Source organism: Microtus pennsylvanicus, chromosome 3 (assembly GCF_037038515.1).
Source record: "Microtus pennsylvanicus isolate mMicPen1 chromosome 3, mMicPen1.hap1, whole genome shotgun sequence".
NCBI lineage: Eukaryota > Metazoa > Chordata > Mammalia > Rodentia > Cricetidae > Microtus > Microtus pennsylvanicus.
Genome location: NC_134581.1, coordinates 104,174,627 through 104,188,773, shown reverse-complemented (window position 1 = coordinate 104,188,773; position 14,147 = coordinate 104,174,627). Strand labels below are relative to the sequence as shown.

Here is a 14,147-nt window from a genome sequence, read left to right as displayed (position 1 = left end):
TGCCATTGACTATAGTTTGCTGGGTCTACCTGTCAGAGCCTGCTGGCCTCTTACAGGCACCTTGCCTTTCTACAGTTACAAAAAAAAGAGCAAAATTAAAAAGAAAATCATTTAAACAGAGTATAACAAGACATTCAGAGCAAGTTAAATCAATGGGGCCAGTAACAGGATTATCAAGAAAAGGTGCTAGCAAGCCTGAGGACTGAGGCTCGACCCCTGAACCCACCCACGTGGTGGAAATAGAGACCTGACTCTCACAAGTTGCCCTCTGACCCTCACCTGAGTACTGTGACACACACACACACACACACACACACACACACACACAAATTCATTTTAAAACACGACTATTCCTTTGTCTTTCTAGCCTGTCCTAAACCGTCTAATATGACCACGTGCTCAGACCAAACACACCAGCACTAAGCCTGATATAATGACGCTAGCCTCAGTCTCAAGGTAGAAAAACTTCCAGGGGATTGAGTCCTCTGAAAGGTCAGAGCAGTCAAGTTTCACCTCAAGGAGCCTAGAACGTCACTGCGGAGCTAAAGTAACGTGGGACAGAAGGAAATAGCTTTGAAGAAAGAGAGTTCCTACGCCCAGAAGTTCTCTGGACTGAAGACTGTTTTAGGGCTTAGAAAAAGGCTTTGCTTATGATGAAATTAGGGGACAGATCTTGGTGACCCCAAGGGTTGTGTCCACTAAAACCTACTCCACAGAGGACTAGTCTGGATGTCAGGATGAGCTCCTCTCGGCACAGTGTTAAGGGAGGTCAGGGGCTTCCACATCATGCAGCCTCCTCTCCTCAGTGATCAGTCTCTTCTCCACACGAGAGCTGAACACACGCCCTTGCAGATGTCACTCAGCTGAGCCCCAAACCACCTGCCTGCCCCAGCACTGCCTCACTGTTCTTCCCAGGACACTAGAATATGCCAACCCTGTCTGCCCTTGATGCTAAGTCAGTCAAGAGAACCTCAATGAGGAAGACAGAAGCAATGGGTTCAGGATCTCCCTGGAGAAAGCAGAGCCTTCCCAGAGAAAAGTTTATTTCCCTGGATCCACAGTGTGCGTGAATACACAGCAGACAGCTGTGCACACAGTGTATTGTGAAGTCACAGCAAACAGCTGTACACATAGTGTGTATGTGTATGTGTTAATACACAGCAGACACCTGTGCACACAGTGTGTGTGTGAAGTCACAGCAGACAGCTGTGTACATGGTGTATTGTGAAGTCACAGCAAACAGCTGTGCACACAGTGTGTGTGTATGTATTAATACACAGCAGACACCTGTGCACACAGTGTGTGTGTATGTGTTAATACACAGCAGACACCTGTGCACACAGTGTGTGTGTATGTGTTAATACACAGCAGACACCTGTGCACACAGTGTGTGTGTATGTGTTAATACACAGCAGACACCTGTGCACACAGTGTGTGTGTATGTGTTAATACACAGCAGACACCTGTGCACACAGTGTGTGTGTATGTGTTAATACACAGCAGACACCTGTGCACACAGTGTGTGTGTATGTGTTAATACACAGCAGACACCTGTGCACACAGTGTGTGTGTATGTGTTAATACACAGCAGACACCTGTGCACACAGTGTGTGTGTATGTGTTAATACACAGCAGACACCTGTGCACACAGTGTGTGTGTATGTGTTAATACACAGCAGACACCTGTGCACACAGTGTGTGTGTATGTGTTAATACACAGCAGACAGCTGTGCACACAGTGTGTGTATATGTGTTAATACACAGCAGACAGCTGTGCACACAGTGTTGTGTATGTGTTAATACGCAGCAGACAGCTGTGCACACAGTGTTGTGTATGTGTTAATACACAGCAAACAGCTGTGCACACAGTGTATTGTGAAGTCACAGCAAACAGCTGTACACATAGTGTGTATGTGTGTGTGTTAATACACAGCAGACAGCTGTGCACACGGCGTATTGTGAAGTCACAGCAAACAGCTGTACACATAGTGTGTATGTGTGTGTGTTAATACACAGCAGACACCTGTGCACACAGTGTGTGTATGAAGTCACATCAGACAGCTGTGCACACAGTGTGTGTGTGAAGTCACAGCAGATAGCTGTGTACACAGTGTGTGTGTGAAGTCACAGCAGACAGCTGTGCACACAGTGTGTGTGTGAAGTCACAGCAAACAGCTGTGCACACAGTGTGTGTGTGAAGTCACAGCAGATAGCTGTGTACACAGTGTGTGTGTGAAGTCACAGCAGATAGCTGTGTACACAGTGTGTGTGTGAAGTCACAGCAGATAGCTGTGTACACAGTGTGTGTGTGAAGTCACAGCAGATAGCTGTGTACACAGTGTGTGTGTGAAGTCACAGCAGACAGCTGTGCACACGGTGTATTGTGAAGTCACAGCAGACAGCTGTCCACACAGTGTGTATGTGTGTGTGTTAATACACAGCAGACACCTGTGCACACAGTGTGTGTGTGAAGTCACAGCAGACAGCTGTGTACACGGTGGGTGTGCAGGTGAAGACACAACACACATCTGTGTATGTGGTGCCTGTTTGAAGTCATGGGGCAGAAGCTCCCTCTTGTGTTCTAGAAGGCGATTCTTCCTCCTCAGAAGGAAAGAACAGAAGCTCCCTGGGGAGCCAAGTAGAGAAAGAAGCTGTGACTCCAGAGTGCTATCTATTCCATCTATGAGGGGGTACACTGGGGCTCAGAAGTTCCCCACTAGCAACTGTCTGAAAGCCAGGGTGGGGATTTCAAGTGACACAGGGGCATAAACTGTGATGGAGATGACCTCCAAAAGCCAGTAAAATTGGTGGTAGTTGGAGAGCATCTTTCAGTACTGTGGCGGGTGTCCAGGGTAGGACCTGGGGGTTCATGGCTCACAAGGTGTGTGCACCTCAGCAAAAATCCATCCCCTGCCTAGTTTGGGTTCATTTTCCCATCACTCATCATGAAGCAGCTGAGGTTTGGAACTGTAAGTGGAGGCCAGGTCTATTACTCTCAGTCAGTTCCTCTCTACTCAGAAGAGTTACGTTTGGTTGGGTAACCTACACCATGGTAAATGGCAGCACAGTGTGGTCTCTCTGGATGCCAGGTCTGCTGCACAAAGCTGTGATATCAGAGGTAAGTGGGTACGGTGAAGGTGAGTCAGAAACTCATGGCAGCAGTACAGGTGACCAGAGCAGATGTGGGGCTCTTAGAGTCACATAGGACTCAGCGTCATCTACGCCTGGATAGGATACCACTCACGAAACGAAAACAGGACCATATCAGGACACCCAACACTGGGCAAAGAGGGTGGAGGCAGATTCCACATGAGAACTGAGAAACCACGCCTTCCCTAATTAGATGGGTAATTTTTAAAAGCTATCTGGGTTATGTACTCCCATATAATTCTTTTATTATGATTCCTGTAGTGCCACCTAAAGCATGGGTCCTGCTTTGTCTCACTTGCTTTTCCCAGAAGCCCCTCAGAATACACAGAACTTGTGTTGAAAGAGAGAAAGAAAGGAAGGAAGGAAGGAAGGAAGGAAGGAAGGAAGAAAGAAAGAAAGAAAGAAAGAAAGAAAGAAAGAAAGAAAGAAAGAAAGAAAGAAAGAAAGAAAATCCCCAGAGCTTTGTGAAAAGTGTGTCTGGGAGAACAGAGCTCACCCAGTGTGAGCTTCATCACCTCCAGCACAGCTTTCCTCAGATCAAAAGGGCCCGGAGCCACTCAAGTCTCTCTTTCCTAGTCTCTAGAAGTCCTTCAGATAAAGCAATGACCATTCCTTGTGAAAATGGAGGTCTAGATTGGTCACACGCTAAGGGAGGCAAGATTCCTTCAGAAACTTCAAGGAATGCTCTCAGCCTTAGCTCCTGTGGAGTGTGATTTTTATTTTGGACTTGTGGCCTCCAGAACCAGAAAAGAGTAAATCACTGGTGTCTGAATCCACCTAGTTTGTAACCATTTGGTCACAGGCATGAGAAACCAACACATGTCCAAGCATTGTGCCCATTTTTCTGAAGACCCACATGAAGCAATGCTGGGGAAGTTTCCCTGTATTTCCTAGTCCCCTGACAAGGACCGCTGTGTCTGTGTGACATGTGCAGGAAGGCGTCTTAGACCCTTAACTGTCATACTTTATGTTTTCCAGATCTCAGGGGCCCTGCCCTGGATGAAGAAAGAGGAAGAGGGGACCCCAAGAAGATGCCCCTGACTGCGGGGAAATAGAGGAGACAGGGGCTTCCATATCTTCTCAGTGCCCACACTTCCCCTTTTTGCCTCATAGCAGAATTGAATTCTATCTTAGAAATCACATAATAATTGACCTTATTTTCCAGTCTCCTCTGTGTGAGTGTCCAGTGTGGTGCAGCCGGTTGGGGTTTCTGCTTCCTTTCTTTGTACTGGGGATTAAACTTGGGGTCTCATGTATACTTGGCAAGCGCCCCTACTATTGAGCTCCACTCCACATGGATGGTTTGAGGTGTCCATGGCAGTCGTTTAAAGACTGGTGCAGCATGAATATCCCTGAAGAAGGAAGCTTCATGCTAAGGATGGTTGACCCAAAAATACAGAGAGGCCCTAAATCTCCATCATTCAAGCTTTTTAGCAACTTTCGGCTGTTCACATCTGGACTGCGTTTTAGCAAACATAAAATTTTAATTTGTTCAGCGTGCTCTTTTCTGGGATCTGTAGCCAAGCACTTATCTGTATAAGATATAGCAGCTCCAAGTTACTCATGTTTTTCAGAAATCTTGTGTGTGTGTGTGTGTGTGTGTGTGTGTGTGTGTGTGTGTGTGTGTATGAGGAAGGGAGGGAAGAAGGGAGGGAGGGAGGGAGGGAGGGAGGGAGGGAGGGAGGGAGGGAGGGAGGGAGGGAAGGAAGGAGGGAGGGAGGGAGGGAAGGGGAGGATGCCACAGTGTTTATATGGAAGACAACCATAATGAGCTTCCACCTCATCTGAGGTAAGATCTTCCTTTTGCTTGCATGGCATAAGTGCTTCCAAGCGTTTTTTTGTCTCCACTTCCCATCTCACAGCAGGAGTGCTGGGATTTTGGGTGCACACTATCATAATGACATCTGGCTTTCTGTGGGTTCAGGTCTTCTTACTTACACACCAACTGCTGCACCCACAGAACCATTTCTCTAGCTCAAGTTCGCAAATGATGCCGACTGGAAAAAACTGAAAACTTGAAAGCTGCAGTCCATCTAAGACCAAGCAATGATAAAATGAAAGCCTTGACTGAAAGACACATAAGGAAATGATCAACAACCTTAGTCATCAGAAAAACGCAAATCAAAACAAATCTGAGATTCCATCTTACACCTGTAAGAATGGCCAAGATCAAAAACACTGATGACAATTTATGCTAGAGAGGTTGTGGGCTAAAGGGAACATTCCTGCATTGCTGGTGGGAATGCAAGCTGGTACAGCCCCTTTGGATGTCAGTGTGGCGATTTCTCCAGAAAATTAGGAAACAACTTTCCTCAAGACCCAGCAACTTCACTTTGGGTATATATCCAAAGGATGCTAATAGTGCCACAGGACATGGGCTCAACTATGCTCATAGCAGCTTCGTTTGTCATAGCCAGAACCTGGAAACAGCCTAAATGCCTCTTGACTGGAGAATGGATAAAGAAAATGTGGTACATTTACACAATGGAGTACTAAACAACAGAAAAAAAATAATGACATTTTGAAATTTGCAGGCAAATGGATGGAGCTAGAAAACATCATATTGAATGAGGTAACCCAGACCCAGAAAGACAAATATCGTATGTATTCACTCATAAGTGGCTGACTTTTAAACATAAAACAAAGAAGACCAGCCTACGAATCACAATCCCAGAGAACCTAGACAACAAAGAGAACCCTAAGAGAGACATACATGGATCTAATCTACATGGAAAGTAGAAAAAGACAAGATCTCCTGAGTAAGTTGGGAACATGGGGACCATGGGAGAGGGAAGAAGGGGAAGGGAGAGGAAGGGAGGGGAACAGAGAAAAATGTAGAGCTCAATAAAAATCTATAAAAAATAAAGCCTTGGAAGTTGCTGTCCATCTAAGACCAAACACTGATAAGATGAAAACCTTGACTTCGTGCTAGATCTTATAGAAGCCTCTCTGCCTCCATCCTGTTCCCTCTATCAGCTTTCTTTCGGGTAGATGAAGAAGTCTTTCTCTCATCCCCATCATAAACCCTCCTTCTAGAGGTGACTCAGACCCTGTCCTATCAATGGGCTGCTGCAGTGATGGTCAGGCGACCTTTCTCTAGGAGTCCCTCCAATGCGGGAGCTTTGACAGAAACCAGCCACAGTCCTGATCAAGGGCATCTCACGTCCATAGGCAGCCTTATATCCCACTGGGAAGAAGCTATATGCATAGCGCTTGCCTAATAAGGTCTGTGATTTTTAAAAAAAAAAAACCCTCTGGCTTTAACTAAGATGACCGACTCAGCTGCATTAAAGAGCAGGGTTTACCACCGAAGCACAGTCACACCTTAATTAAGTTTTTTATGAGCCCCAGCAGCCCTGGCATGAAGGGATCAAAATGCTGACACAAATCCCAGGCAAATCAAAGGAGCCTGGTGTCCCCATTCCACCCAGAGAGGAAGGAAAGGAGCATACGGAGAATGTGTTTCTAAATAGAACACACTTCTGAAATCCTCTACTTTCTAGGAAACATTATTGCTTGACACTCCCAGATATGTTTTTGGACACTATGGCCAAGCAAAGGCATCACACTGGCAAGTTCAATTGCACTGTCCAGTTGTTAGAATCTCAGCATAAGAATTTCCACTTATTTCTCTTCTCTTCTGCAGGACCTCAAGCATCTCCATCCTGTTGAGTTTTGGGTTCCAAAAGTCTTGGCATTGCTGAAACTTTGATAGCCACTCCTTTCTCCTATTATCTTTTCCTTTTCAATTTCTCTTATCCAAAGTGAAAGCAATCAGAACAGCTCATAGCATTTTGGCTTCAGAGATTCAGAGTGTAGGCTTTCTGGTCAGCTCCACATGCAATATGGCTTCTGACAAGGCTCTGTGTAGTGGAAGGGGGTTGACATGTGGGGCCTTTCCCTCTGTCTTCCTGGAGCTCTAACTCTGGCTGTAGAGGTAAGTGTGGGCTTACAAGCACAGAATAACACAGAGGGAAGAAAAACAGCCCATCTGTGTGTATGAGGACCCCAGTCAGGTTAGAAGGGAAAAAGCTGGATCCACCTGGAGCTGTAGGAGAGAACTTCATTAACACGGACTGAGGAGTTGACAGTCTTAAAGGTTGGAGGGGGACCTGAGGAATGTCTCAGCAGTTAAGAATGTATGCTTCTCTTGCAGAGGACCTGAGTTCGGTTCCCAGCACCCATGTGGACAGCTCACGTCTGCCTGAAACTCCAGCTCCAGGGAACACAATGCCTCTGGCCTCTGAGGGCACCTTACATGCACACACCCACCACAGGCACACATTGTCTTTCATCTATTTTTTAATACTGGGGGACTTGATAAAATAAAATACAGAAACTCCTAAAACAATCACATAAGCACACTTCCATTCCTAGGTCTTCTGAGACTTCGATTTCAAGAGCAGACATTTGAAAACCACTCCTCTGTTTCACTAATCTCTGTGGGAACCTCTCTAAAACTAGAAAACCAGGTAGGATTTTTTTTTTTCACTTAGTGACAAAAATAAAATCTGATGCTCAAGTGACATTAGGGATGATTTAAACTGCCCTCCCTTGGCCACATTTAGAAACACAGTAGATGGTGTGGCAAGTTCAACACCACACAGCAAAAACTAGAAGTCTAGATTGTCATTCAAGATTGCTCCATTCTGGTGAAACATTGGCACTTGAATCCCTGGGTCTTCTGAATGCTGAACATTTGTCTGAGTACCCAAGCAATGCCCTGCCATGATGGAGTCTGTCCATCCCAATAATGTGACTTCCTTTTGCTTTAAAGATCCAGATGACTGACTTTTTGTTCTGTCTCCCATGGATATTGGGATATTGGCGCTGACAAGGTTCTTTGGAAGAAAGGCCATTCAGTGCATCGGGACCTTCTCCTCTCTTCATGGAGCTTGAGTGACTCCAGAGTGTGCACGGTGCTCATCTATGTCCCTCCATCATGGCTTCTTCACATGCATCTGGGTGTGTACTAGAGGCCACAATCAAATCTGTCAACTCGCCCCGCGTCACCTGCCACAGCCTGCAACTATCCAGTAAGCACCTGGGCTAAACTGCCTTCTGTCAAAAGATAGCCACAGATCTAGACAAAAATGTCCCCTGCAAAAGGAGGTACTTGTAATCTAGCTATCATCAATGTGACATAATCTTGTGCCAGCAACTTCCAAAGCCAGGCACCCAGTTACAAGGAGCCAAAACTGGTGTAAGGGTGCCTCCCTCAGACCTGGTCCACAGAAATGGCTTCAACGAGTCTAGTTCCTTTCTCACCTCAGAATTCTCATCCCTGTTGCTGCCCTTCATTCAAAGCCCCTTCTTCTAGTTGGGGGGATCCAGAGAAAGACCCCCTTTTCTTCACCTTCCTGGCGTTGTCTAAATAGCATTTGAGTCTTGAGTATTTAAGTTATTTGGAGGTTTTTAAACAAATTCAAAAGTCAGTGTGGCTACTGACCATTTAGGACCATTTTTAACTTCTCTCTGAGAAGAAAGGAGATGAGATTAAATGCACCCTTGGTAAGAATTAAGACTTTCCTAGAAAGTTCACACACTGAGATTACTTCCTTCTTTCAAGTTGGATTCAGCTCAGTAGGAAATGGTCAACTTTTCCAAGAAGTAGGTGACACGGAAGGAGGACACATGGGCCCTGGGGCCCAGACCATGTGTTTGATGAGGCCATTTGCCTGGTAAACTACAAGTGTTCAGCCTCAGAGCCTCCATCCTGGCTGGAAAAATGGGAATAATAACATCTGTAGGCACAAGCGGGTTAAGAGCCCCATAATACAAGTCTTGAGTAAAAAATAAGAAGAAAAAGAATCACAGCTTTGTTGGCCATGTACCGTTCCATGCACATATTCTGAACATTCTAATGTCCAATGGATATTCACACTGGCCATTTTCCAGTGACCCATTTCTCTGGCAGGAAAGCTCTGATTTCAATGATGGCTCTGGCCGTTCGGGTACTTTTTAACGCCTTGTTCATGTGTTAAAGACTGCCTCCGTGAGGGGCAGAAGTTGGCGACTGGAATGTATCAAGTCCTTTCTTTGGAAATAACCCTATTTAATTAAAAAAAACTATTCAATACAAAGCTCAATGAACAATCTTTGGTCACCAAGTTGGCAGGATCCTCATTATTTTTTTTTTTAAATAACAGGACATGACTGTCGTGATTGTGTTGTTACAAGAAGTTGACTAGCAAAGCAAACTGGATCTTAGGTCTTTCCTCTAGATGTAGAGCTGGCTCTAGAAGATTTGCTGGCAGACCCCACACCATTCCTAAGTTTGAGCAAATAGACTCATGTTTGGGAAATGGAATGTGGGTGTTGAATACAGGGGACTCTATCAATCAAGAAAGGAATATGAATTCAGGTACCCAACAGTTGCCAGATCCAAAATGCTCTAAGAACCATGAAGCTGAAAACACACTATTTCAGCTTCCTGAACCAGTGGTGGCTTCAGAGGCAGACCATGAAGCAAGAAAGAGACCTGAGGTGCTGAGATGCTGGGCCCTGGAGTGGAGGGTACTCTCTACTCAATCAAAAGCTAGAGACGCTCCAGCACCATCGTTCCCAACTGTGTCATGAGCCCTGTGGGATGAAGGGGTCAAGGCTGAACAAGCTCCTCAGCAGAGGAAGACCCATTTTTAAGTAGACTCAAGGAAACTCTTCAGATACAACCAGTTCTATTGTAACCACCCCCACTGCACATCTTACACCACGAAAGAAAAGCAAGACCACGTACAGCACAGCTAACATGCCACATTCCACAAACAGAACTACGAAAACGGCTTTGACATTTCATTCTTGGAAATTTTCAATTTTTCACAAGTTTGCCTTTGTTTTTCTTTTTTAACAAAGTCCAAGGATCTTCTAGAGTCTAGAAATTGCCAAAGAAAACCTACTATTCGAAACACCTTGTTGTGGATGTCTCCTCACAGTCAAGGGTAGCAGATGGCTCAGTGGACACACACAGAGGAGAATTTCTCTCACAAGTTACAGATCCACCTCAGTTAGGGATTCTTTGGCAGAAAAGAAACCTGCCTTTCCACTTCAGTCAGTTCACCTTCAACATAGTCACCTAACAATCACAACCTCCCTGGCACAGAGCTGAAAATAGGTCAAACTGAGAGACTGTGAGGGACCCCACTTTCACTCACTTGTCTTCTGAGAAGCTCTTCCCAGTAATGACATCCTTCCCTTGAGGCACATAGTTCCAGTACTCTTCCACAACCCCGATGTAGTATGTCCTGGTGACGGCGCCAACCAGCCCAAGCAGACCCAGGAGCGTGAGAAGGATGCAGCCAGCCGGCTGTGGCTGAGACATTTGGGGATGTGACTCCGGCAGGCAGCCTGCTAGGGAGTCAACCTGTGATCCCTCCCCCTCACCCAGAGCGAGTTATAAATAAGGAATGGACTGGACTGGCTCCTCCTCCTCAGGTAGCTTGGGGTTGGGACAGAGACTGACAACTTGTGCAAGCAGACCTCCCTTAGTGGGAGAGTTGCCATGACAACAAACTTGCCAGCCACTCAAAAGATGCATAACTGGCTTATTCATTTACTGCCCAAGCTAAACGGGCCTGTTTCTGAGAGTTTTTGGTACTCTGCTCTGATGTGAGTCATTTGTCTTCCCCAGAAGCAGCAGGGAAACAACCTGAGCTGATGGATTGTCCCTGCTTCGTCTTTTCTCCACACGTATCACAGGGCTTTGTGAACTGGAAAAGTGGGCTGGTCATGGTGGACCATCAGGAAATATTCCAAGCATGGAAAAAGGTTTAGTCTCTGTTGGGAAGGCATAGGGGATGATGTAATGCCTTCTAGTTTGTTTTATGAGGCTACAGGAAACACTCAGGTCAAAGCATAAAGCTCCCAACCACTCCATAAAACCCACCACTGACCCATCACCTCCCATCAGCTCACTCCTCTCCCCCAAATACTCTCAGACCCCACCAGCAAAACTGAGGGGCTTGGCTACCCTGGTCAACCCAGAGTTTAGACCTTTCTGCTCCTAAATCAATCATCTTTCCTCAAGATGAATGACCGTGTCAGAGGGGAAGGTAACCTCCAGACCACGGAGATAAACTTCAGAAGCAGATCTTTGAATAAAAAGGAGACCAGAATGCTTCCCCATATGCTTTGAGCTGTGACCTAGAATCTCAGTGTTGAAAGAGACCTTGTCCAACCTTGGAGGAGAGCCAGTCTGAGCGTCACCCAGAGATGTTCCTGAGCCAGCTAGCTGCCTTGGTGTGAAGTGAACAGCCTCCAGGGCTCTGAAGCTGGACAGACTTCGGTTTGAATCCAAGCCCCACTGCTTGCCAACTTCATAGCATTGAGGAATCATTTGACTCTGTCTGTGAAACAAGACCGAGGGACTTTCCGGCAGATTTAAGAGGACAATGTCTGCAAGGTGCCTGGCTCCGTCCCCAGCACCTCAGCCTCTAGCTCTCTGGCACAGCTCACGAAGTCCTCGACCTCAGAGCATCAAGAGACTGGACCAGTACCACCCTAGCTATCACTTTCCTTGTGTTTCTCTCCTTTTCTTCCCAGGAAGCTCTACCTACCATGCCTTCTGTAAGTGGAGCGTGCATCATAGAGATTCCGCGGCACAGGTTTCGTATATAAATATATTATCTCTCCTGATAAAATGCACACTACTTATCTTGTCTCACAGCAAGATCTCCCAGCTTGAAACTACTGATGGCCATCCCCCACAGGATGATGCCCACGGCACATTTTCCTTTCACTCAGATCTACTTCTGAACCTTCGGTGGGGTTGAGACAGTTCCAGCTACTCTTGAGAACCCACAGGATAGCCCATGAACACCACCTCTGACAAGAGTTGGAAGACCTTGGAACATAGAAATGTCACAGCCAAACAAATTCTTCTTTACAATCCAGGAAATCAGGCTGCTCTGAGCCTACCAAAAACCTTCTCCAAACAAATCCCATTGAGATAAATTCTTTCAAACAACAGAAACAAGAAATACAAATGATACATATCAAAAAGAGAAGAGCTACCCTCTGACTCAGCGTTCTGCTCGCCATGACTTGCTGGAATGCTGTCTCTGATTCAAAGCCGGGTCTGTGGAAGGGGGGTGGGTCATGCCTGCAATTCCAGCATCCAAGAGGCAGGAGGATCCAGGGTGTAAGGCCAGCTTTGACTACACAGATAATTTGAGGCCAGCCTGATTACATGGGGAAAAAAAAACAAATAAATGGGCTCTATGAGAACAGACTAGAATTGCCATAGCAAATACAGTTGACACACCAAGACCTCTGTAGAACAGAACTTAGTTACTGAAGGGCGAGCACTAGGGAAAGAGTGTTTTGAGTGACAAACTTCCTAAAAGATACTTCTTTACCACAGGCGGTAAATGTTCTGTTCAAACGGCATCTGACTTGCCCCCAAAGAAAGGACACTGGCCTCAGAGGAGTCCCTGCTACCACAGCACAGAAGAAAACATGCAATGTGGTTGACAAGGCAAGACAAGATGTGGTTGCAATGGATGTCAAAAGTTCAACTAGCAAGCCTGCAAGTAATGTTCACTTTCAATTCTATCGGGCACAACTTGGTACAAGCAAAGCAGGAACCTTGCCGTCTGTCCTTGAATGGATGGAGTAACCCCATTACTCTCCTCCAAACACTCTCTGGGGTGGAGCTACGGTGATATGATACCTTACCTCTCTCCAAAATATAGCACAGGTATTTTTTATCTATTTATTGGCATTTTACACAGGTATAGAATGGATTTTGATCTTGTTCACCTTTATTGCCCTCTTATTGCACCCAGTCCCACTGAACCCTGTCTTCTTCCAGACATGTCCTCCTCCCCTTCTGAGCCTAACTCCTCAGTGGGAGCCCAGGATTTAATTAGGGTTGCTTCCATGCGCATGGATAGTAGGTCATTTCCTGGAGCATGGGCAATTAGCCAGTGGCTACACCATTGAAGAAAATGACTTCCCCTCCCAGGAGCCATTAACTGGCAGTGGCTACTCAAGAAGGGGTGGAGCCTTCCCGTCCCCCATCCATGCTGACAGTTGACTGACAGGTACAATCCCAAAGCTCTGGGTGTTTAAATAACACATTTGGCTCAAGAGAAACCAAATCAGACCAGTGTGTTCTAGGTAGCCTCGGCCAAGGATCCTTTCTCTTAATGTAGTCTTGGGTTGCCTGGAACTTGCTATGCAGATCAGACTGATTTCTCACTTATAGAGATCCACCTGCTGTTGCCTCCCACATGCCCAGTGTGATGGAGCATTTTAAAACAATAATTACAACAGCCTGTCTTGAGACTAGCTGCAACTTTTTAAGAAATAGATCCTTTTTCCTTCAGAGATTCCTACCATCCCGAATTCCAGCCATGATCTTCTGTCAGCCCAGCCCTGTAAATGAAGTGCTTCGGTAGACCATGGCTGTCCAGCCTCATCAGGACCCTAACGATCTTGACGGAGCCTCTTTATCTCTCAGGTGGAGCCCCCACTTCCTTCTTCCCAAAGGACACAGCCTAGTGCCTCCACCACCTGAGGGTTTCAGTGGGCCTTTGCGGCCTTCAGGACGAAGGCTACAGGCCCTGACTTGGGTCTGCAGCTGATCCTGACATGGTTCCCAGGGACAAGGGATTTCTTTTCACTTTATGCTACTGCAAAGGCAACCATGGTGCCCTTCATCTGTGCTCTCTTCAGAGTAGAGCCTGCTGGGGACAAATGTATTCCAGGGTGCAGAAATCACTTATTTACCCATCTGCTTTCCCACGCACTAGCACTGACTTCTTATGAGCAGAAACAGGGCCTTGATCATCCCTGTGTCTGTGGTACCTGCCCCTGTAGACACGGGTAACATGGTAAAACATGGTAAAAGCCACCATGTGTGAATGAACAAACATTGGGTACTTATGGAAATGCAACCGCATGTTATACAGCAATCTCTGTGCTAAGCCTTTTCTAATAGTCAGCCTGGAAAACAAATAGCAAACAGGAACACTCGAAGTGGATTTAACAGGGAACAT

General features: G+C 46.2%; 1 protein-coding gene across 1 annotated transcript in view; it reads right to left on the bottom strand.

The window, feature by feature from the left end:
* The window catches only part of Hephl1 (hephaestin like 1), a 61,321-nt gene extending 50,853 nt beyond the window's left edge, over positions 1-10,468 (bottom strand). The window contains exon 1 of the mRNA XM_075968000.1: positions 10,302-10,468. Within this exon, the coding sequence (XP_075824115.1) occupies positions 10,302-10,468 (167 nt within the window). The remainder of the gene's footprint in view (positions 1-10,301) is intronic.
* Between the last annotated feature and the right edge of the window lie 3,679 nt (positions 10,469-14,147).